General features: G+C 33.9%; 3 protein-coding genes across 3 annotated transcripts in view; 2 read left to right on the top strand and 1 right to left on the bottom strand.

The window, feature by feature from the left end:
* Positions 1-845: 845 nt before the first annotated feature.
* LOC123657007 (protein-cysteine N-palmitoyltransferase Rasp) lies at positions 846-2,909 on the top strand. Its single transcript, XM_045592613.1, has 4 exons — positions 846-945; positions 1,019-1,773; positions 1,948-2,165; positions 2,422-2,909. The coding sequence occupies exons 1-4, from the start codon at positions 846-848 to the stop codon at positions 2,894-2,896; spliced, it is 1,548 nt and encodes a 515-aa protein (XP_045448569.1). The 3' UTR covers positions 2,897-2,909.
* Positions 2,910-3,159: 250 nt separating this feature from the next.
* Positions 3,160-14,508, bottom strand: LOC123657017 (DNA helicase MCM8-like). Its single transcript, XM_045592623.1, has 15 exons — positions 14,277-14,508; positions 13,972-14,204; positions 13,607-13,694; positions 13,374-13,505; positions 8,644-8,759; positions 7,546-7,650; positions 7,231-7,377; positions 6,915-7,134; positions 6,456-6,598; positions 5,950-6,089; positions 5,622-5,712; positions 5,413-5,549; positions 4,853-5,075; positions 4,185-4,346; positions 3,160-3,413 (listed from the first exon to the last, which is right to left on the bottom strand). The coding sequence occupies exons 1-15, from the start codon at positions 14,491-14,493 to the stop codon at positions 3,219-3,221; spliced, it is 2,349 nt and encodes a 782-aa protein (XP_045448579.1). The 5' UTR covers positions 14,494-14,508; the 3' UTR covers positions 3,160-3,218.
* Positions 14,509-18,456: 3,948 nt separating this feature from the next.
* Positions 18,457-25,142, top strand: part of LOC123656984 (dynein axonemal heavy chain 8) — a 41,752-nt gene continuing 35,066 nt past the window's right edge. The window contains exons 1-15 of the mRNA XM_045592594.1: positions 18,457-18,996; positions 19,066-19,176; positions 19,255-19,366; positions 19,467-19,609; positions 19,713-19,914; positions 20,082-20,245; positions 20,427-20,603; positions 20,983-21,086; positions 21,162-21,381; positions 21,499-21,645; positions 22,134-22,273; positions 22,367-22,451; positions 24,308-24,453; positions 24,639-24,783; positions 24,852-24,950. Of these exons, the coding sequence (XP_045448550.1) occupies positions 18,655-18,996; positions 19,066-19,176; positions 19,255-19,366; positions 19,467-19,609; positions 19,713-19,914; positions 20,082-20,245; positions 20,427-20,603; positions 20,983-21,086; positions 21,162-21,381; positions 21,499-21,645; positions 22,134-22,273; positions 22,367-22,451; positions 24,308-24,453; positions 24,639-24,783; positions 24,852-24,950 (2,337 nt within the window). The 5' untranslated portion in view covers positions 18,457-18,654. The remainder of the gene's footprint in view (positions 18,997-19,065; positions 19,177-19,254; positions 19,367-19,466; positions 19,610-19,712; positions 19,915-20,081; positions 20,246-20,426; positions 20,604-20,982; positions 21,087-21,161; positions 21,382-21,498; positions 21,646-22,133; positions 22,274-22,366; positions 22,452-24,307; positions 24,454-24,638; positions 24,784-24,851; positions 24,951-25,142) is intronic.

Below are 25,142 nucleotides of genomic sequence, written 5' to 3'. Positions count from 1 at the left end.
CACTTTCCATTTTTCCTAAGTACGGACAATAACCTACTTAAAATACATTTAATACTGAGTTTGATCACAACCACTAATTTAAATAGTAAATAAAAAAAAAAAACTATTGTATAGAATATAATATTATATAGACGAAGTTTGTTTACGCAACCAGATGAGAGTTGCACCGTGCACAGATGATTGGTGAATGATTCTGTATCTACGGAAACTGCTTTGAATTGTTAATTGAGTTGATTTAAGAGTGCTTGCTTAGACAAAAAAACCTAAATGCTTGGTTTTTGTGAATCGACGTCTTACATAATTTCGTTTTTCGCAGATGTGATTATTAATTTATAATTTTGTAATATTCCATACCAGAAAATAAAAAATAATATAGGTATTTTTTATACAGTTTATGTGTAAAAAAAATTATGGAACTTCAAATTAATAAATATGGCGGTATTTTTAATGAGCTATGGGCCTTAATTTAGTCATATTCAAATAATGCAAACAATCGTATGGAGATGCGCTTTGAGGTGAGAAATATATTTATTATTTAATTGGAGATACGACGAGATTATTGTTGTCAGATGCTCACTCAGAATAAAATAATTTTGCAATTCCTACCGTAGGACATTAGGAATCCTACAATGTACGATTAATATAATTGTCTATGAATATAATGTGGTTGTATATCCTTGGTATATCCTGTGGTGTAAAAAATGTCAATTTTGGCTTTGATAGTTTGGTGAAAGCCGGCAAAATTAAAAAAGCCATTAAACCAATCAATCAATCAATCAAAATTAAAAAAAAAGTATTCATTTAATCTCCGTAATGATGAAGAAACGTACAGACTTACAATCATGATGAAAATAATTATTCCAAAAATAGAATTATATATTTACTTTTCTTTATGGATATTTGCAAATATATATTCTCTGTATAAACTAATAGAAAATCAGAGAGGTATATATAAATAAATTTATTTAATAATAAATATTTATGGATTGTTTGTTTAAAAAAAAACTTATCTCCCCAGATATAGTAGAGAAAGAAGAAAAGGTTGTCTTTTCTTTAAGTGACTTACAACAAGGTTGGAGCTTATTATCAAGATACAAAGATGGTTCAGATATTGAATGGAGTAGCTGGAAATACTTTCTTCAAACTTCATGGCCTTACTTGATTTTTCAGTTTGTGATTTCTGAGGTCATACGTGAAGCATATATTTCCGTTTTGAAGTATTGGTATATATTATCAAGTATTATTTTTGTCACAATTTACATGGGATATAAACAATTATTGATTATATTTGCTCAACCAGTGATATATGCTTTGATATTACTTTTCGGAGGAAAAAAATTGAGTATTTGGATCACAAGTGTAATATTATTGCTAAGCTACAATTCACTGAAATATAAATACTATTTTTGGAGTTTTTTGGATCATGATGATATGTATGATGAAGAGGTGTATCTTATTTTATTTAGTGTTGCCTGGATTGAACTACGATGCATAAGTTATTCCCTAGACTATATTGACAGTAAAAATGCAAGATTATTGAAATTTGATGATATTGTCAAAATGTTTAGTTACATATTATACTTGCCTTTACTTTACATGGGTCCGATAATACTTTATGACGAGTTTGAAAAAAGTTTTACAACCAATAGAGAAAAGTTGAAAACCAGGATAAAGAGATTTGCTATAGACATAGTACTTTTTCAGCTGTATACATGTGTTTTGGATTTATCTTTACATTATATATACTTTTTTGCTATGCAAAATAATATGGAGGTAGGTACAATAAATAAAAAAAAAAAAAATTAAAATATATATGAGTACTCTAGTAAGTTTAGTAAAATTTTGACACAAACAGTATGTTGGCTGATGTAGTTTTTTAAAAGCAAATTAGACCTCATTCTTATTAAAAAATAATATTTACAATAAAAAAAAATTATCTTGTTTTAGTTGATTAGAAAGCTTCCGACAGTTGCACTTTGCGGTGCTGGGTTATGGATGGGTTTGGAATTTCACATGAAGTATGTTGTTTCATATGGTACTACTGCAGCATTTTCTAGACTAGATAATATGGTTCCACCACCTACTCCAAGATGTATAGCTAGAATTCACGTTTATTCTCAGATGTGGCGTTATTTTGATGTTGGACTTTACAGATTTTTAGTAAAGTAAGCTTTCAAAAAAATACTTATGTATCTTAGAGCTTGTTTCACTGGATGTGTTAATGCTATTTTGTATTCTTCAGATAAAAGTTTTTTCATATACATATTATTGAACTTAAAAAGCTGTTAGTCTATTTTCGACTTATTTGCAGGATAAACTTTATTCACAACCAGTGTAACCGATTATTAGGTTTATTGATTAAAAAAATTGATATCACTGTATATTTAGTGTACTTAAATAGTGCATTATTCTTTATTACAGATATATATACAAACCTGGGTATGGACTGTTATGTAAGTGCAATCATTTACCAAAAGTCATCCACAAGCTACTGGCATCACTAGTTACTTTTACTTTCATTTTTGTATGGCATGGAATTGTATGGCATATACTTATTTGGTCAGTAATAAACTATTTAGGAATTACGCTAGAACATATAGGTAAAGCCATTTCAAAACAAAAAATATATGAAAGTTTTAAAACAAATATTTTAAAAACTAAAGCCATGGAGGTGCGATTTATAGCTCTTTTATGTTCACCGTTACTAGCACTTTCTGCAATATCAAACTTTTATTTATTTGCTGGTAGTGATGTCGGTAATTTATTTGTTGAATCTTTTACTCATCCATCATTTGTAAATTCTTTTCTATTAATTTTAGCTTTATATTGTTGTTGTCATGTTTCCATAGCTCTGGAAGATGTTCCAACTAGAAACAGTTCTTTAAAAAATAAGTAAAGAAGTTTTTGTTTTTTAAATATATTTTTGTATACAATTCCTGAACTAAGCATTTTGAAATATATTTTTTATATGTAAGCCTGCTTTTTTATCCTAAAGATTTCTAAGTAAATTTCAATATCATACTTTATATCAAAAATATATTAATTGGATGGAAACTGTGAGTAATCAACTATATGAAAACATAGTTCAATTAATTTTATCTTGAAATTGTTGATTGGTCAACGTAATTAATAGAAATCAATTTTAATTAAACAAAGCAATTTTGAGTTTGTATAAGAATATATTTCATAAATTTTATAACTTTGTAACATAACAAACTTTAAATTGCAACTAACTGATATAAATTGGATCCTTTCAGTAGTAAATAGGAATGTATGTGCATTGCTTCAATTAGATCATTTGCATCACCACTGATACCGACAGATTTGTGTATTTGTATTAATTCTTGTCTAGTAAATACGTCTTTACCTAATTGATGAGATCGATGACTTAAAGCATCTAAAAATCGCTTTAGCTGAAAAATAAAAAAACAGTATTACAATATTTAAAGTTACTTAATAATTTGTCAGTCAATGTGGAAAACCGAGCCCACAACAATACAATACAATTATTAATTTGTCTTAGTGAAATTCAATGATTATTTTTTACAGGTATTTTATAACTTTTTAACATCTTGATATTAATTTGTACAATTTTATTTTTGTGTTACCCACACATTAGGGAATTCTAAAGATTTTTTAATATCATATCAAACTTCGCTTAATTAACGGTCGCTTAGACCGAATATAAGATCATCATATCAAAAATTTCGATCTAGAGCGTACATCGTTCTATAGCTTAATTGGCTAGAGCACCGACACGGTCAGTCGGAGATGCAGGTTCGATCCCCACTGGAACAGTCGATTTTTGATATGATATTAAAAAATCTTGATATTAATTGGTTGATAAAATATTTTAAGCTATTTTGCCTGTTATAATATTACGAATGACGAAAAACGCAACACACTTAATTACAAGCGCGTTGCCGAAACTAAACTAGACTCTCCACAGGAGCTCTGGTCACCTTACTTGTGGTGACACAGGAATACAATACTTTGTAAGCAGTATTATTTAGCTGTGATCTTCGGGTAAGGTTGAGGTACTTCCCCATTCGGGATGCTCTTGAGGGTAGGGAATATCTTGCTCTCTATTTTGAGCAAGATATTCCCTACTGTGTCCCACGGCCTATCTAATATATACGATGATACGAATAATTGGTTTGGTAAGTGATTTTCTTTGAAATTACCTTATTTCGCGAACTAACTCCAGAGCCGTTTATTGAGCGTGATAATTCAATATTACCGTATTCGTCGCTAAATGTATCCACAAGACTATGTTTAACTAAACTGATTACGTCATGCGCATCTTGAACCGTTGCTTCTTCTCGTAAATCTACTCTTGCTCTTGCCTGTAAATAATTGTTATATAAATTTCCTTGGTCTAACTATCCATAAAATGTAGGTATTTGTGACTCCCGTTAAATGATTATATTCGTGTATTGTAGTTGCACGATTTTCGTTTAGAAGAGTTGTTTATCAGAATATTTGTTTTTGGTCAGGGTTTGGTCCTTGTAAGTCTCTCTCCACTGTGCAGAACATGTCGTTTTTGGTTGCGGTTGTTATGACAAAAATCTGATAAAGGTAGTTTTCTAAGATAGGAAAATATTTCCAGTGAAGTAGTGTAGTAGATTAAGCTTCGCCTTTTTGTCTGACATTACCCAGATTTATTTAAAGAGTTTGTTTTGAATGAGCTAAGCTAATCGTGGGAAATACCGACTTGATATAGGCGTAAAAGTGAGGCTAGTAAATTTATCACTAAATTAAACATCGGGATTGTATGTGTGGAAAATAAGTATAAAATTGCGAATAATATGATAAAAATTATGTCAGTATTAAAGTTTATCAACTATAGCACCTGCGTTAGCCGTATACATGCTTCAAGTTGCCTTGTGGTTATGGGCGCTCCGTCGGAATTCTGATGTTTGCTACGAAGTTCTAAATAAAAATCTTGAAGTACATTCGCAGCTTCCTTACTCAGTTTGGGATGGACATATCTTCTTGCGTATGCGATGTATTTCCGAAGTAATACTAATGGTAATGTATCAATTACTTCACTGGGCTTAAGACGTAATTTTTTACTGTAAGACAAGAGTGATAATTATACTGAAAATTTCATGAGAACTGAACTTAAAAATATATTTAAGTATTTATTATTAAAGAACAAAACTGTATTATAAATAATAAAGTCCCAATAGTTTCAGAGTAAAACTATAAAATTAAATATGCAGAGTAAAACTATAAAATTAAATAAGCACTGGCGTTTGCGTCTGCGGTCGCAGGTTCTTTCGTTCTTTATCCGCTCATGACATACTATGTATTGGTCATATAGATTTTTGTCGTGGTCTGGGTTTTTGCCCTTGTGTTTTATGTTTGTATCGTGTGAAGCGTTTGTTCGTATTTATAAAAAATTATTACCTTAGTGAAACTTCATTATCACTTTGGCTCGAATATATACTTATATTTAAATTACTAGTTTCGCCGCCGTCAATTTTCTTTCTTTTCGCACCGGAGTGTAAGGCCAACACATGTTCAGATAGCATTGCATCGATTTTCTAAAATATGATATTTTTAGTGATGAAAATAAGTGTGAATGTACAAATTTTATACTAGTTAATTTCATTAACCTCATCTGGCTGATCTAATAAAATGAATACTAGATCAAATCTTGATAGTAGTGCTGAGTTCAATTTTAAATTTTCAGCTACTGTTTTTGATCTGCAAACATAAAGTGGAATAATATAATATCGGTATATTGTTAAAAAAAAAAAAGTGATATTGTGATCGTGGTTTTTCATATGATAGTCAAGAATTAATGGATTAGGTGGTCGACTTTCCGACGACTGTCAGAGTCGAATGTGATCGGGTAGTGCCGTAGGGTACGACTGGGGCGTGGCCACCGGCGACACTGCGCGGTAGCTGCTAGTACGGCGCGGCAGGAGCGGCGACAGGTACCTGCGGTAGGCGCCGGCGGCGGGGTTGGCGGCGGCCAGCACGGTGGCGCGCGCCGCGAGGCTGCACACGACGCCGCCCTTCGCCACGCTGACGCGCCTTTGCTCCATCGCCTCCAGCAGGCTACTGTGGTGCGCGCCCATCTGTGTCGTGACCATGACTTACTAACTTCCAGCTATACCAGCTGTTACTTACGTGTGACGTGTTTACACGTTTTATAGAAATAGTTAACAACGAGCTGCAGGTTTCCCACCCGATGTTAAGGATGATTGCTGTGATGTGATGGTTTGATTGAAAATATTTTAGACGGCATTCTTTTCAATTACGTTTTAATTCTTTTAAGAAATATTACGAATAATAATTGATTTTTCACAAGTGTATTATGGGAACAATTAGGTCGATACAAGATAATTATTATAAAGATCGTATGTACAGACACAAAAATTTAATCCACCATTTTAAAAAAGGTAATTAAACCATAAACAGAAAATATAAAATCTTTAATTAACCTTATCTAATTCATCGACACAGCAAACACCTTTGTCAGCCAACACCAATGCTCCAGCCTCGAGCGCGTAATCGCCCCCCGACTCCCTCCCCAGAGCTACTGTGAGACCTCCCGCTGAAGCAGACGCACCGCACACGTACACACCTGACACAATTGTTTACAATTGTAATAAAAACGTAAGGCTTTAAGTACATTTAATCAGTTTCAATAACATTATTATTTACTATAAAAACAGTAAAACAAGTGATGGTTAAAAACCTAAAACCCATCTTCTATCTACTTAGATAAAAAAAAATTCAGTGATGATCAAATCATTGTCAAATTGTTGTGGCTGGTAGACTACTAATGATATCATATAAAATTTAACTTGCTTAATGAACAGACTTTCTACTAAAATCAATTCTTTTTAAAATCATACTAATTTACTTTTTAATTGTATCAAATTGGCGTAAATACACACCCCTTGGAGCTGCATGTGCGGCTGCTTGCAATAACTGAGATTTTCCTAATCCAGGGTCTCCAACAATCAATACATGAGGATTTGATCTTGTACCATTTTCTAACTCAGTTCCTCCAAAAAGACCTAAAATTAGACCGGCTTTAACAGCCTCTTGACCAAATATTGTGGGACACAGAGAATGGACCAAAAGTCTGAAGACATTCTCGGAAGCATGAATTTCCTGTAAAAAAAAATATCTTAGAATATTAAAAATATTTTTACCTAATTAAAATATTTTTAAAAAGCATGGTCAAATAAATAGTTGTTTGTTGAGTACCTGAATTGCATAATAGTCTTTTAAAGTAAATGATAAAGTGGGATTGCTCAAGTTTCTTTGGCTGTGTATGGAAACTGCTTCTACATATAACTGTAAGAGTCTAGCAGCTCTTCTACCATCTTCACCTCCTTTGCTCTCACCACGAACCTGATGGAAAATACAAATTTTGAAGTTAATATTAACTTTATGCAAATAAAACTTATAATAAACATTAATATATTTCTATACTTCTAGAGTATATTTTTGTTGTTTGTATAAGTTTCGTCTAATGCTATGTAATAGCCTTTAAATCTCTTTATATAAAACAGGTTTTACCTGTACTATGCCTGTGACAGAGAGAACATCTCCAGGACATGCACTACCCACCAGGTCACCTTGCAGTTCTATCTCTACCGTTCGAGGTATAGTTCCTGACAAGCTCTAAAAATATGAAAATTATTATTTTACTAGCTGCTGCCCGCGACGTCGTCTGCGTGAACGCTATACAGCACCAAAAATACTTACGATTATACCTTTTAAAATAACATTCATACCCATTTCTTCTTTAAATTTCATATCTACAGAAAAATCTCATAGATAGCGCTGCTTTAAAATTGTCTTGTCTACTTATATTCATTTAATTGTGTTTATTGGCTTAGTTACTTATATTGCGTGATTTTTATAGTGTGAAGCGAACTTATATAGCATGGTTATTAACATAATAACAACAACATTCAAATATGCGTCGTTAGATTACACGTTGTTACAGAATGCATTGAGGAAATAAAGGTTCACTGCTCGTTCCCAGTAGGTGAATGCATGATAATATATAGCCTATATGTTGACCCGACTTCTTAATAAAATTCGTGCCAAATTTTAAGTAAATCCATGCAGTACTTTTTGAGTTTATCCCGGACATACATACAGACAAACAGACAAAAATTCTAAAAACTATATTTTTGGCTTCGGTATCAATTGTAGATCACACCACAAGTATTCTTTTTTAAAAAATTTAAATGTACAGTTTTGACTTTCCTACCATTTTATTATTCATATAGATTAGCAATATCACTTTAATTGTTACTTTCATTTGGTTGTCTTATTAAAAATGTAGCTAAATTATTGACAGTTAGATGAAATTGTAACATAAGTAAACTTAGAAAATATATATTATATAGGATGTTAACACCTTACACCATAGTATATATATATATATATATATATATATATATATATATATATATATATATATATATATATATGTATATTAAACAGATTTAAATTTTTGTGTTATGAAGTTAAAACAAGTAACTTTGTTCGTTGTTACTAGTTGAATACAACCGTTTTTTAAAATAGTTTTATTACTCAGGACTACTTTTTTATATACACCAAGTAGCTACAATAATAAAATAAGTGTATGAAAACTTTTCTTACCTGTGATTGTATCTCTTGTATTTTAGCTATTTGCCAGTCAGTTGTATTTGTGAATGTAGAGGATTGCAATGGTTCAAATTTATTACCACTTTTACATTTCTGGCAACAGTTTGGAGCTGTAAAAATAAAAATAAATATATATAGGGGATAAATATATATAGGGGTTTCTCTTGGTCATGTCATAACTTTAGATCGAATTTACTAATTTAGTAAATATATTTTTTTTAGGGTTTTTGATAGTTTGTTAAGTTTTTATGAAATAAAAAAAATAAAATTTTCACTTCACTTCAGCCTATCGCAGTCCACTGCTGGACATAGGCCTCCCCAAGTTCGCGCCACACATCCCGATCTTCCGCAATCCTCATCCAGCCTTCACCGGCAATCTTACGTAGATCGTCGGTCCAACGGGCCGGAGGACGTCCCACACTGCGTTTGCCAAGACGCGGTCTCCACTCTAGGACCCGTCTACTCCAACGGCCATCGGTCCTGCGACACAGACGACCAGCCCACTGCCACTTCAACTTGCTAATTCTGTGGGCTATGTCGGTTACCTTCGTTCTCTCGCGGATAGTCTCATTTCTAATCCTGTCTTTGAGAGAGACCCCAAGCATAGCCCGTTCCATTGCACGTTGAGCGACTTTAAACTTGTGGACCAGTCCCTTGGTCAGTGTCCACGTCTCGGCTCCGTATGTTAACACAGGCAGGACGCATTACTCGAAAACTTTTGTCTTCAAGCATTGCGGAATCTTCGAAGTGAAGACTCGACGGAGCCTGCCAAACGCCGCCCAGCCCAACCAAATCCTCCTATCGGCCTCTTTCTCGAAGTTGTTGCGGCCTAGTTGGATAGTATGGCCTAGGTAAATATAATCCTGAACAACTTCGAGAAGGGTACCATCGACCGATACCGGTATCGGTATGACTTGGTTGTTAAACATAACTTTCGTCTTATCCAAGTTCATACAGAGACCGACACGTCGGGAGGACTCGTTTAGGCCGGCCAGCATTTGGCCTAACTCATCCAGCGTCTCCGCAAAGATGACAATATCGTCGGCGAAACGAAGGTGAGAGATGAATTCACCGTTGACGTTGATGCCCCGTTCCCCCCAATCCAAGGTCTTAAAAACATCCTCTAGCGCAGTGGTAAACAGTTTCGGTGATATTACATCCCCCTGTCTTACCCCGCGCCGGAGGGAAATAGGTCTTGTTCTTTGGTCATTGACATGAACGGTCATCGTCGCCGCGTCGTACATAGATTTTAGTACCTCGATATATCGCCAGTCGATATGACATCTCCGCAGAGAGTCCAGCCGGCCTAGCATGCATACAACGAGATATTTCTTGACGAGAGAGAGAGATAATGTCTACATCGAGTATTTTCTCGATTACCCTAACATGCGCACTACGAGAGACAAAATTCTCTTCCGAAGACTTCGCCTTGTCGAGTAGAGAAACATTATCAACCATAATCACAACTGAATATCATTCTTATTTCTTATGTCGTAAAGTTGAATTTACAAGGTTATTGACCAATGCCAAACCGGGATGAGCCAACGTTTGTATAATTTCAAACGAGTGACACATGTTTTATTTAACAATGTTCTCGGCCTTTTGGCTAAGATAAAAAGTGTATATCTAATTTAAAAAATCTAATATGGAAAATAAAACGGCGTAAGTAAATGAATTTAATTATATATGTAAAACAATATGCTCGTGTTGTGCTTTATATCTTGTCGCACATTAGATAATTGTAATTCTATCACGCATTGTTTTTTTTTTTTTTAATTTTTAAAATTTTTTGAATTTTTGAATTTTTTTTTTGATTATTGATTTTACTTTTATTCTATTTAATTTTATTTTTACTTATTGATTTTTTTAATATAATTTTGTTTTGTTTTTTATTCTGAATGTTGTCTTGTCTTGTTGTACTAACCCAATATGGACTTATACTTTGGTCTGAAATAAAGTATTATTATTATTATTATTTAGAATAAGAAGCAACAGGGCGCAAATACGTTTTTTGTGTCATTATATGGCACACTTCACTCGACTTTTCGCATTTCCCGCTCTTCGTATACCGAAATTATATAATTATAATAGGGAAACGCCATGGTATACAAAATATAGGCACCCGGTTTTATTTATTTTTTATTTATCGTCTTTCTCGTCGATAATATTGAAAACGAGAAGTTTCTCTTCCTAAAACGACGAAATTCGACAAAATTACGATGTCATGTTAGCTTCTGTAGAGATAAATATCACAGATCACTAAAATTTAATGATTATCTCTTCTATTGACGTAACGAGAAGAGTATCGCGTGCACGCATGTTAGCTACTGTAGACATAGAGAGATAATACGAGAAAAGGGGTAGACAAAATTTTGTCGTGGCGCGCATGCTAGGTCTGCAGGACAGCCCAGGTCTCGACGGAGTCGAAGGCTTTCTCGTAGTCCACAAATGCCATACACAGCGGTTGATTATATTCTTCCGTCTTTTGGATAATCTGCCGAACAGTATGGATGTGGTCCACGGTGCTGTAGCCATTTCGAAACCCAGCCTGCTTTGGTGGTTGGAATTCGTCGAGTCTTCTGGCGAGACGATTCGTAACAACCCTCGAAAACAGCTTATAGACGTGGCCCAGAAGTGAGATCGGTCTGTAATTCTTTAACAGAGACTTATCGCCTCTCTTAAAGAACAGCACCACCACACTCCCGGACCACGCCTCCGGCGTGGTACCCCGGTGGATGACGGCGTTAAATAGTCTTGCCAAGGCTTTCAGGACAGGTCGCCCTGCGGCTTTAAGGAGTTCAGTGGTAACTCCGTCATCCCCCGGGGCCCTCCCGTTTTTAAGCTGCCCGAGCGCTGCACCAATCTCATCCTCTTCGAATTCCGGGATACACTCCGAATAATGGCGCAACAATGGTGCCCGTGGATCTTCGGTGTCCCAAGTCGCAGGCTTGCGTGCGCTCGACGAGTACAGCTGTCCATAAAAATTCTCAACCTCTTTTCGGACCTGAGGGCGAGAGCAGACGGTTCTGCCATCTGCTGTTTTAAGCTTCGCAAGAAGGCTTCTCCCCAATGGTCTTTGGAAAACTTTGGACCCCCTATTCTGCTCAATCAGAGTAGCAACCTCTCTCGTATTTGAGCAGCGGAGGTCTCGGCGAATAATTTTCCGTACCCTCTTGGAAAGAGCCCTCTGTTCTGGCGAAGCAGCCGGCAACTCGCGCCTCTGCCGCATCAGATCCAAGGCTTCGGGAGAAAGTTTGGACTGCTTCGTTAGCTTTGTTGGTGGAAAGTGCCTGCGACCCAGTGTACACACCGTCTTCACCACGTTGTCGGTTATCTCGTCCACGTCGCTAGTAGTTTCCAGCGAATCGAATCGGTTTTGGAGTTCCAACTGGAACTGCTCGGAGCCACATAGTATTTGGGGCAGCGTAGGTCGGAGAGTAGATTTCATCAAGCGGGTCCGCTCCTTTCGGAGACATATATTCAGAGTGCCCCGTACTAGCCGGTGGTCGCTGCCGGTGTTAAACCTGTTAGCCACTGAGACATCTCTGAATATATGCCTTTTATCCGCTATGATGAAATCTATCTCGTTCCTCGTCACAGTATCGGGGCTTTGCCATGTCCACCTCCTTTGGGGCTTCTTCTCAAAAAATGAGTTCATCAAGAAGAGCCCCTCCGATTCGAGGAAGTTGATAAGCGTCTGCCCCCTGTGATTCCTGTGCCCCAATCCGTGTGGTCCGATGCTCGATCCGTCGCGGCCTTGTACTCCCACTTTAGCGTTGAAGTCTCCCATAACAACGCTGTAGAAGGTCGAAGTAGTGCCATGTATGGCCCTTGTAATATTTTCATACAAGGCTTCGACTTCATCGTCAGAGTGTGCCGAGGTCGGCGCATATACCTGTATCACTTTCAGGGAGTACCTGTCGGTGAGCTTAAGTACAAGGTACGCTACCCGGGTCGACACACTACTGACTTCCACAACGCTGTTAGTGAGAGTCTTGTGAACCAGAAAAAACCGACGCCACCTTGGGAAAGCCCATCACCTTCACGGAAGTAGAACAAGTGCCCGGAGTCCAGGATCATCGTGTCCTCTCCCTCTCTTCGGACTTCAGACAACCCCAGTATGCTCCACTTAATGTGACTAAGTTCTACCTCAAGTTCGGTGAGGTGATGGTCCAACCGTAGCGTGCGTCCATTATACGTAGCTAGGAATATTTTTCTATGGCAGCCTCCCGTACCCCGGTGATTCTTGGCACCCTCTACCTCACCGTTACCATGGCCGCTGCCGTAGCCGGGAATAGTGGGGCTGCCGGGAACTGAGGGCCTTATTTTTAAGCTCGAACTCATGGGGGTTTTTGCCCATAGTCACCACGCTGGGCAGGCGGGTTGGTGACCGCAGGGCTGACTTTGTCGCACCGAAGACGCTGCTGCCCGTCCTCGGTCTGTGCATTTAAAAAGCCAGAAGTTGGATGGCTATCCCGCCATCGGTCGGCCTTTTAAGTTCCAAGGTGGTAGTGGAACTGTGCTATCCCTTAGTCGCCTCTTACGACACCCATGGGAAGAGATGGGGTGGCTAAATTCTTTAGTGCCGTAACCACACAGCACAAAAAAAAATAAAATTTTATTTTATAAAAATGAAAAATAAGAAAATTATTTCAACTTCACCCATTTGACTGTTCATAAGACAATACCTACAAGGATAGAATATATAGAATAGTATTATGTACCTGTGAATACACCCTGAGGTTGCATTACAGCTTGAATGCTATGACAACTTGAACACTCAAATGCCATTGAATTGCATATAAGCCCAACACTTCCTACTCTGATTACAGTGCCTTTGATGGTAACTAATTTTCCTGAAAATTGATAAAGTGATATGCTACTATGACAGATACAAATTTTAAGTTAAAATATGTTGAAATAAAATTAATTTGATGCTAAAGCTTGTTATACATACCAAAATAATTAACTTTTAAATTAGCTATTGGAATAATTGGTTCATGGTTTAATATTCTAACCCTTATGCGAGCTTCACATTTGAGTTTCTGTAAGTACATATATAATATTCTACAGTAACGGTTGTTGTATAACACTGAGTACATTACCTAAGTTTCTAATGTACCTAGTGTTATGATGTACTAATTTTTAAATTGTCTATTGTTTTTGCTATCTTTTCTTTTTGTTTTCTTATTTAGTTTTTTGACAATCTAGACATAATTTCTTTTGACATTCGCTAAATGTGTAAAACCACCTTATAGTAAAATCAATATATTCATTTTACAATTATAAATGAACTAAAATAAGAAATACTCGAAGTTTTACCTCATGTAAGCAGTACTCCAAAATTCTCAAAGTTGTCTCTGGGTTTTCAAATAAGTCGCTTTGAAAGGAAGGCCAAGTATTTTTGAAATCCATATCATTTGTCAAGTTTTGTACATCTAAAGGAATACTGCGAGTCTGATCAATCTTCTCTAAATCAAATAAACTTCTATTCTTTTCTATGTAATCTTGAAAACTCTTAATATTTTTAGCCATTTCTAAATTTGAAGATTGCTCTAAAAATATAATAGAGGGAAATTTTTAAAATTAGATTTATAACAAATTTCTTAGATACTTTCGATACGTACCTTCTGAAGGAAAATAAAGTTTCCATACATTCTTTTCAGTATATATGGGTATTACAATAGGAATTTGATTTGCTGGAGCCCTTGAAGAATTTGAAGCAGTTGAAGCTATCAAAGACGATGATGAAGAATTATTAAGGCTCCGATTATCAGAAGTATTATTTGGCCTTTTATTTCGGTTCCAATTATTTCTGTAACGACCTCTCCAGTTGCGACGCATTTTATTCTATATTAGTTTACGAAAACATTAAAAATACACGGACAACTAATTTGTTAAAAAAATATTTGTTTTTGTTTCATTTATCTCCATCAAGAGGCAAAATTAAATGAAAAAACAAATTTGACACATTTGCGCGCTCTTTATTTAAGACACAGCCACATTTCACTAAGCGTCCTCACCGCCCGAGGCGCCTATTCTGGTCGCGTTCCACTAAGCGTCCGCAACGCCCGCAGCGCCTATTCTTTCGTTCCACCTAAGGTCCGTGATCGTTGTAAGCGATCGTTCGACGTCATGGATGACGTCACTGGTCACTACCACGTCGCCCACAAAGTATATGTTGGCTTTTATCAAAACCTGGCAGAAATTAAACAAAAAAAAAAAAAACTGTCATTGTCAAATTGTGAATGGTATATCGCATTTGATTTTGCAAAAACTGATTGAAAAATTGCCCTGAGGATAAAAAAATAACCTATTACGATTCAACAAAATAGAATCGATATTTTATTTATGTATTATCTAACACATAAATTTTAAAGTGTTCTTAGATAGGTGACATTAAAAAAAATCAAACATGGCGGCTGCGCGAAGCCATTGTAGTTAATGAAAAAAAAATTTTTTTCTCGAATACTACAATATGGGTATCAAATTGAAGGGCACAATACAAGGATTTTAAAAAGGTATATAATGATTATTATTCAAACGTTATTTTATTGGAACGAAGTTCCTTATGGGGCTTTGCGAAAGGGTACCCTAGCCGGCAAAAAACACATGTAACGTTAAATAAAAGCGTAAGATTCCTATGTATAGTGTTAGCATTTAAATTTTTATTTCTATTTTAAAATATTGGATTTTGTATTGATAATACTTTTATAATTTATTCGTTTAATACCGGAATAGTACAAAGATGTGAAAACCGTCTTCCGAATGGTTAATATTAATTTACGATTAGTCAGTCGTCATCTTTATTCTCTGTTTTGTAGGGTAGTTACCCAATAAATACTGTACTCATTTAAATTTATGCTTCTAACAATTTTATAAGATTGTATTAATTGCAATTTCATTAGGTTGTAGCGTTCTTACTGTACTTGTTATTTGTTGAAGTACCGGAAGAGAATAAAGATGGTGGTACCATCTTCCGAATAGATATGATAATTTGTAAATAAACAGCCAGTTATTTTATAATTATTATTGTGCGCCTAGCGTTGTTGCTCGATAAGTGGCGTATAAGTGGTTAGTGTGAAAACGTATTCAATGTGGTTATGTGTGTATTGTTAATGAATAACTATAGATTTGAAACGATAAATTTAAGTTTCGTTGAGTGTTTTCAGTCGTGTTCTACAATAGTTATGTATGTTGGCTATACAGTGTCTAATGTATCGTATAGTGATGACTGTTATTATTATTGCAGTTTAGTATTAAGTATTATTATATCATTCGATAATTATTAAATATTTTTATAAATCACTAGCTGACCTGGCGAACTTCGTATCACCTTATTTTTTTCTGAAATATAATAATAACATAATATATCAAAATAAAATATAGCCTATCTTTTAAGTTGGATCAAACTGCACACGGTGTGCAAATTTGACTAAAATCGGTTAAGTAGTTTAGGAGTCCATTGAGGACAAACATTGTGACACGAGATTTATATATATTAAGATTATCAATAAAATAAAGGTGTTAAGATAATTTTGTAAAGTGTTTTTTTTTATCGATAAAAGAATCATTATAAAAAATGTAGTTACCTACGAATAATTATTTTCTTTAATCTGAATAGAACTTAAAATTAATATTTTATGATAAGGAGCTTCGTTCCTATATCTGGTGTCCCATGACATCGCACGTTTTTTTTTAATACAATTAAATGTAGGTAAATACAATGAATACAATAACAAGGCACGATGAAGCTTATTTGAATAAGTTAATTACCTGCTTATCTTTTTGATTGATTGATAGGCTTTCAATTGTGCTATTGAAGTACGTTTGTTTAAATTTTTTAGGAAAATAACTCATTTGTTATTTTATTGGTGCTTCATCTGTGGTTCCGTCTAAAAACCAGTTTTCAATTTTTAAAGTATCCGACTTTTATAAAACACATTTGATTATATTATTTATAGCTGTTATACTGGGCATTGTTTGGTATTGTTTATTTCGTATTTTTATCGTTATAATGTAAAACTATATTATTCATGATAATATATTATATGTAATTTATTATTCAGTGTAATATAATTGTAAGATTAAAATTTTATTTGATCCTATTATACTTTTTTTAACGTAAATAAAGAAATTATGGTTTGTTTACCTATATTAGTAAGTTGAAGTTGTGCTACTTTTCTCATTTCCCTCTGCTCTTCTTGTTTTGAAGTTGCTTGTGTAGGAAGCCAACCCCTTAAATGTTTTTATTTCAGCCAAATCCAATTTGAGCTAGACCATTTTATCTTACACGGATGATAGCAATGGCTTAGGCTCAACAAGAAATTTAACTGTTTATATTATCGGTTAAACTAGTTTTCTAGCTAAACTATACACCCACGACTACCACTGGGCTAATACTAAACTATAATACACTAATTGAAAGATCGGATAACTCTTCCGAAAAAAATTAGGTACTAGATATACCCCTAAATTGGACCTCCTTTTTGTTATACAAGACAAGGCATACACTTTCTTGGCATTAGAAGAAATAAATTAGTTAACTACGTCGTTTCTGAATTTCTCAAATTAAAAATAACTATAAGCAAACTTTTGAATTTAAACTAAAATTGTTTACGCTTCAGCCTGTAATATCCCACTGCTGGGCATAAGCCTCGTTCCCCATCTAGGAGAAGGATCAGAGCTTAATTCACCACCCTGCTTCAATGCGGGTTGGCGGATGTATTCCCTACTATGAGTAATGAATCAGGTGTACATGATAACAATCGGGACTGATGACTTAACGTGCTCTCCAAAGTACAGCGGGGAGACTCATAAGGACTGCACAAACATCCAGACCACAGCAAAAACATCTGTATGGCCAATACAAATGTCTGTCGTGTGCGCAACCACCAGCAGAACAGCCACAAACCAGTGCTGCGACCGTTACGCCAACGCGTCGTCAACGCGTCAAAATTTAAACTGCCATATCCCAATATTTGTAGGAACTGGTTTGGATTTAATGGTATTACTTTAAATTCGTCTTTAGCTAGTAAGATAATTATAATTTGTTACACACTAATTGATTGATTGATTGATTCAGCTTTATCCACCACATTGCTTTACTGCAAGTTGGCACACACAACTCACGCACCTCTACATCAGAACGACGCCTCTGATGATTATAACACATATCTTAAAATTATTGTCTATAATGAAGTGCAGTTCAACTTACTAACATATAATAGTTTATTGCAATTGCTATGTACCAGAGAGCAAATATGATTATTCCCTCCCCCATGTTTTTTTAAAACACTGTAATAAGAAAAGCGCATAAGCGTTTCGCCTTATTTATCGTAAACAAAATCAAAATAGAAAGAAAAATTAACTTTAAAATTAAAGTGTAGGTATAATGTGTATATTATACTATTTCAGTAGGTACTACTTTTTTACGATTAAGTTTTGTCTTAATCGTAAAAAACTTAGGTTACTATTCCTTACTTGGGTTAGATATTTTATATACATATTACATACTTACTGTTTAATTTGATATTTTGTACATTATTTTTAAGCTGTTTTTAAATAAAGGACTTTATAATAGACGTAGCTGTATATCAACATAAGTGTGATCAATTGAAGTGTCAGAGTGATAACATATACACAAAAAAAAGAGTAAATAATCATTAGACATTATATATATATGTATATAATGTATATATATAAATATTAGATATTAACTAAATAATAAGGTAAATATTGTTTACAATATGTGATAATCATATACCATTACACAATATATTTTTATTTTTCGTTTTATAGTGTATCTTATTTATTAATGTGTAAACCTTTTAGCAGCAATTATCATATAGTTTAAATTTAGAATTATTCATGTTTAATTCAAATAGAATTGTCAATTTAGTTGATCAAAAAACCTGAACGTCTTTTTGTGTCAATTTGTAATAATTTAATATAAAATATAAAATATTTTAAGAATTTTAATATTTTGTATATAATTATAAAGCAATGTCTAAGGAAGGTAATGAGGGTCCGCCGGATGTACCACCCGATGCTTTAGACACTGAAGAACCGGGTGATACAGGTGTTCCGAAGGAGGGTCCTTCCGAGACACACGCAGAAGATGTGGAGCACACTGCTGTAAAAATAGACGAAGTTGTGAGGAGGATTTCACGGAAGCAGTCCGTATATCCAGCTACACCTGGACCATCAACACAAATTGTAGATATAGACCGGACTGCTTTAGATGCTATTCTCGATGTCTCTTCAAGATTGAAAGACATTCAGAAGAAAAGTAAAGTTTCAATGAGTACTTTGGCTCTAGCTCATGAATCTTACAAGGACAAACAAGTAAATAAAGTTGTTAACTAGTAAAATGTGTTTAATTTACTTTTTCTCATCACGAATGTTATATTTTAGGCAAAAGCGAAAGAAGCTCGCCAAAATAGAATAGGAGGATTGAAGTCTCAGAGTAGGTTTCTATTGGAAGTCGCAGCTTCGCTTTTAAATAAATCTGTCGAATATGTATTGGTAACGAAAACATTATGATAAAAGATTTTTTTTTAATCCAAAGTTTTTTTTTAAGATTTATTTCAAATATACTTTCAGGAAGGTGTATATGATGCGGATCATCATATTGATATTTTAGATAGCGTTTTAGTTGAAGGGGGTAGGAGTTGTTGCGTTCTTTGTGACGCTGTTTTGCCACCTTTGAAAATGGGTGAGTTCTGTATCTCAAAATCGAGCTAATCGTTGTTTTAATTCTTTATAACAACAAAGAAGTGGAAGCAATGCTTAATCATGATTTTTTTTATGAATAGAGTCTGGAAGATTTGTACCAAATCAGAAAGGTAAGATGGAAAGGACGTACATTTCTGATACAGCAACAATAGGAACTGAAGGAATGTGTGTAGCAATGTACAGAATAAAAAATAAAACTGTTGATATGAAATCAGTTGCGGATGTAAGAAAAAAACATAATCCCAACTTAAAAATGTAGATCTAAAAATTGTCTTTGTAGTATAGGAATAATGCTATAGTAAGTAACTAACATGTAAATTTTTAAGGACTTCTTTTTGGTAATTTTTGATATGAATCAAGAAACTGAAAATGTCGTGTCTGGTATATATAAGACTATGAAACGTGTATACGTACCGGCTTTACAAGCGTGTAAGGCTTGGGGAGATTTAAACCCTCCTAATCCCAAAAGTGAAGATATTATAAAAAGCTATATATCCAAGATCATGCTGTTTATTGACTATCTAGCGAGTAAGTAATATTTTAACTTACTCAGAACCAATTTATTTTTGACAACTTAAAATATTTTCAATTGATTGTTATCTTTTAATATACATTTTAAATTAAACAAGGGTAGACGTAAGACACTATTTATAAGGAAATTGAAATGAACTGTAAAATATGGCATTTTTTCTCAGAAACCAAAATCGACTTGGATTGCTGTACGAAGTTTAAAATAAACTTGGTACTTTATGAAGAAGAATTGGCTGATCAGGATAAAATGAAATTAGCGGTTACAAAAACACACGTCCTAGAAGAAATTTGTTCTTTTGTGAAGCAGTGGGTCAAACAGATAATGAGGGTATGGTTTTAGTGAAGTGGTTCTTGTCGATGTTATAATATGTTTTTTTTTCTTAGTGAAATGTTTATTAGAGTCAGACCAGTATATAAGCTACACTGGTTCATTAGGTTAAAATTACCGCAAGAAATTACATTTCAAATTACAGATTTAGAGGTTTGTTAATATTTCGTTTGTTAATTAGGTTTTAGTACAAAGTCAGCAGTTACGTCGAGAACCTTCCAATATTGGTCCTTTAGCTGAGTTGGATCATTGGCGGCGACAACTTACATCATTTACCTCAATCATAGAGCACATCAAAAGCGACCCATGTCAAATGTATATTCATACATTGATTCGAGCAAAATCTAAGCTTATCAAGGTAATTATAGGAATAAAGATACGGTTGAGTTTAAAGGTAGAAAATAACGTCACTTAACTAAAAATACACCTAAATTGTGCTAGCTTTGTAGGTTTGGTTGATAGGTTTGTATGGGAATTGACTATAGGTCGTGTATGTTATATGTTAATATGCCTGTACTGCCAGCCATATTGTGTGTGTAAGCATATGTATTTTTAATCTTACTAATTCCTCTGTTTTTTTTTGCCTCAATACAAAATGTTGCGTTGCCAAACGGTTGCTTACGTTTGGCAACGTTGCAATAGATATCTGTTTTTAAATATAAATATTATTGATCCCGTGTTAGTAAAAGGTATTGTATTTTGTTTAAATAAATGTTTATTAATTTGTTAATTAATAGAAATGGCGACTCATCGACAATCAAGTGACTGACTATTATAATGAAGCATTCGATAATGTGAAATATTTATATGCCTTAGAAAAGTATTGTGAACCACTTTATAGGTATATTATTAATATTTTCCTATTTATTTTATACTTATGAGCTTATATAAATACACATTTTTTTTTTATACAAAGGTGTGATCCACTGACAATGCAGCAGTTTATTCCGGGCTTACTATACACGGTTCGAATGGTATATGCCACATCGAGATATTACAATACTACAAAACAAATATCCACCTTGCTTGTGAAGGTTACTAATCAAATTCTGAACATGTGCATGAATTACTTGACAAATGGCGATAGAAAGACAATCTGGAATCAGGACAAACTCAGGTTTATTAAAAAGGCTAAGGTAAATTTTACAACAATATATTTGACACGACAATAATTTTGTAAAAACTATTTAATGGAATAAGTTAGTATTTATTTATTTTATTTGAGTTAATGATATTAAAAAAAATGTTTTCAGTTGTGTTTGAATCTCTATAGCTTTTATCGGGAATGTTATAACGAGACTCAATTGGAAATGATGGAAGCCGCGGATGAGCGACCGTTCGATTGTTCCGAAATGTATATTTTTGGAAAGTTTGAAACTTTCAAAAAAAGATTGCTAAAGGTATTTCGATATAAAATGTATCCAAGATACGTAGACTCTATATTAGTTCAATAAAATGGAGAAATTTCTATATAGAAAACTTGACCCAGAAAAATGATAATATAGAAATAAGCTTCTTAAGTTAGAATTCAGCAATGGGTTAGTAAGCACTCTTGATGTTAAAAAGCCTAAAGGATAATATTCCTAGTTATTCGTGTTATTTTTAATTTTATACTATAATAATAATTTATTGTTTTTCATGACGATTACAACGGTCACAGCATTGGTTTGTGGCTGTTGCGCTGGCGGTTGTGGGTTCGATCCCCGCACATGGCAAACATTTGTATTGGCCATACAAACTACATATATAGATGTTTGCCGTGGTCTGGGCCTTTGTGCTTGTCTACATATTGTGTGTATTTCCGGAGTTCCGACACAGGAAATAATCCTACTTGCCATTGAGTGTAAGGCGTTTATTTATTTATTCATTTATTTTTATTTCTATATAGATTGTCGATCTTTTTCAAACGTATATAACTTATTACGTTCTAAACAAGACTACACTCGAAGGTATCGAGGAGTTTGCGGTAAATTTTAATAAACTCTTCAAAACCATTTCCTCGAAAACTTATGATGCTTTGGATCACAGGTGAATAATTATACTAAAACATAAATTATAATTTTACTGTGTTTTCTTTTTTACATATTACTAAGTTTAATATCTATATTAATTTCCTTAAAGACGACCTGATTTTGACAAAGATTACAAACTGTACAAAGACAGTGTAGCGACACAGGAATTACTGCTGGAGAATTTTATGATTACGGTAAATACTTTTCAGCATTTTCACGTATTTTTATCATCTTTAAAAAAGGAGGAGGTTCTTAATTCGGTTGTATTTTTTTATGTGTATTAGAATTTTTGACCGAGTGGACTGCTTCCGATGATTTTTTTTTAATCGAAAGGTGTTGCGGTCATGTACTTTTTGAGTTATCGCTACTAATGCGTATTAACTTGACTATTTTTTTCGTCGACCTGCGTTGTATTATACCGTATAAATTTTTACTGGGTTTACCGATTTTGATGATTCTTATTTTATTAGCGAGCGATTTTTGTCTTGTAGTCTGATTTAAATTTGATTTAGAATTAACTAGTGCTTTTTGCGTTATCTCTAATAACTCGCAATTACTTGAAGTACAACGTTCCAACTGGGGAAGTACTTCGACCTTACAGAAGATAACGTTCGTCTCAGTCGCGTAGACACTGTTAGAGATCTCGGCGTAATGATTGATTCCAAGCTAACTTTTGTTCCTCATATTGATAATAATGTGAAGAAAGCTTCTAAAATGTTGGGATTTCTTATTAGAAACCTAAAATTATTCCGGTCTCTAAATACTAAAAATTTACTGTATAATGGATCTTGTAAGAAGCATACTTGAGTATTGCGTCGTAGCTTGGCGGCCTCATTATACAACACATAGCCTAAAAATCGAGCGAATCCAAAAGCGATTTGTACATCATCTAGCGTACTCTACCGGTGTTGCTAAAAAACAACCTAGCTATTTGAAAAGCCTGAAATATTTCAAAATGGATTCATTAGAGAAGCGTAGGAACTTATCCGATTTATTATTTTTGTTTAAATTGTTACGTAACAATATTGACTGTTCTGAATTACTATCAAAATTTAATTTCACTATCCATCGCAAAATATCCTAGAAAACCAATTATGCTCCTGTATCCCCCTTTTCGAAGATCAGTTTTGGGCACTAACTCGCCAGTTTCACGGCTAAGTAAGATATACAATCACTAAAGCAAACAGATTGATATATTTGGCACAACATTTCCGCATTTTAGGAGCCAAGTCCATAATCTTGCTTTTGATTTGCCATCAGTTTTGTAGTATTAGTTTAATCACTGTTTTGGATAACTGATCTTATGTTTGTTTACTGAATTGTATTTACCTATATGCGGTGTTTACCTACATGAGTTGTGCACTTAGATTAAGTATAATGTATGTTCCGTTTTGTAATGAATGTTTTAGTGTAATAACTGCTGGTAAACCAATAAATAAATAAATAAATAAATAAATAACAGCTAAATAATACTGCTTACAAGCAGTGTTGTGTTCCTGTTGGTGATTAATTTGACCAGAGCTCTTGGGGGCGAATCGGGGATAGGGTCGGCAACGCGCTTGAAATGCTTTTGGTGTTTTCTATAAGCTACGGTAGTCGCTTATCATCACAGTACGCTTGTTTGCAGACCTAGTTACATTAAAAAAAATGTTGTATTGAAGCCATATTGACTCCTTATGTGAGTTATCAGATATCCGTAAACATCAGTAATACGTAACTATAAAGTCAAGTTTTTCTTGCTTTGTTTGACATAGGCATTGCAGAATAGTATGGCATAAGTTAAATTCACCAAACATATTTAGTTTTTATGAGGATAGGTGGCGTTTTCATGTTGAAGTAACAAATATGAATTAAAATATTAGACAGATTAGAATAAAAGTAAAAAGAAGGTTAACTATTTCGTACTCTATGACTAATAATATATGGATTTGTTAATTAGCCTGAGTTCATATTTTATCTTCGGCCACTCAATTAAGGCCTTTATATGTATAACTGTATGGTATTGCTTTCGCTACATCTACAATTTCTTCTTCTTCATTTTAAATTACAGAGCGTAAACAAATGTCCAACAACAGAAATCGCATTACACCTACTGAACAGGTTTAAAAAGCTGGAACTTGACTGTTTGTACTTAGAAGACCAATACTATGATTTAATAAGCAAGTACACTGCTGAGATTGAATCTATCCGTGACAGGTAGGTTTTATGTATGTTTAGATAGTAGAACAGTTTTCTAACAATAATTAGACCAAGTTTTAATGTCACATAATTATAGCATCTTTTTGTACATAAATTGATTTTATAAAAGTATCGTAAAACCAATATATAAGACAACTAATTAAAATGACACTAATATTTTTATTATACTAAATATTTCGTAGATATAACGAAGAAAGGGAAAATCCTGATCTTCCAAGGAATATGCCTCCAGTTTCAGGCAGAGTAATGTGGATACGTTTCTATGATAAAAATATTAAATTCCCTATGAAGGAGTTTATGAAACATCACGAAGTAATCACACACATGGTAATATTAGCGATATTGATTCATATGTTTCCTTATAACTTGATACTAAAAAGATTCCTCTTATGTAGAATACACAGAGGTGCATTAAGTTGTTTAACGTAATGTGCATTGTTTTTACGGAATTTGAATATATTTATCACTATGCCTGGACTGAAAATGTGGGACAGGTGAGTTATTTATTACTTTAGTTTAAGTAAGTTCCTGACTATATTTACCGCTACGAGTCTGTACAGTTATGAAATACGTTCGTAAGTTGGCAATCACTAAAAACATCATATTTTCAATTCATATTTATGTTACATCACTTACAACAATCGTAAATTTGCAACTTTATTAGAATACTTTATATATTATGTACC

Source organism: Melitaea cinxia, chromosome 1 (assembly GCF_905220565.1).
Source record: "Melitaea cinxia chromosome 1, ilMelCinx1.1, whole genome shotgun sequence".
Lineage (NCBI taxonomy): Eukaryota > Metazoa > Arthropoda > Insecta > Lepidoptera > Nymphalidae > Melitaea > Melitaea cinxia.
Note: the sequence above shows the minus strand (reverse complement) of the source record. Positions and strands in the feature narration are given on the sequence as shown.

Bases quoted from the DNA above. Each gene is read 5' to 3' on its own strand.
- LOC123657007 (XM_045592613.1), top strand. From the start codon at position 846: ATGAAAATAATTATTCCAAAAATAGAATTATATATTTACTTTTCTTTA. The intron at 946-1,018 runs GTATATATAAAT...TTATCTCCCCAG, and splicing joins ACTAATAGAAAATCAGAGAG to ATATAGTAGAGAAAGAAGAA. The intron at 2,166-2,421 runs GTAAGCTTTCAA...TCTTTATTACAG, and splicing joins CTTTACAGATTTTTAGTAAA to ATATATATACAAACCTGGGT.
- LOC123657017 (XM_045592623.1), bottom strand. From the start codon at position 14,493: ATGCGTCGCAACTGGAGAGGTCGTTACAGAAATAATTGGAACCGAAAT. The intron at 13,695-13,971 runs GTAAAACTTCGA...ATGTACTTACAG, and splicing joins TGGAGTACTGCTTACATGAG to AAACTCAAATGTGAAGCTCG. The intron at 7,378-7,545 runs GTAAAACCTGTT...ATTTTCCATCAG, and splicing joins CTGTCACAGGCATAGTACAG to GTTCGTGGTGAGAGCAAAGG.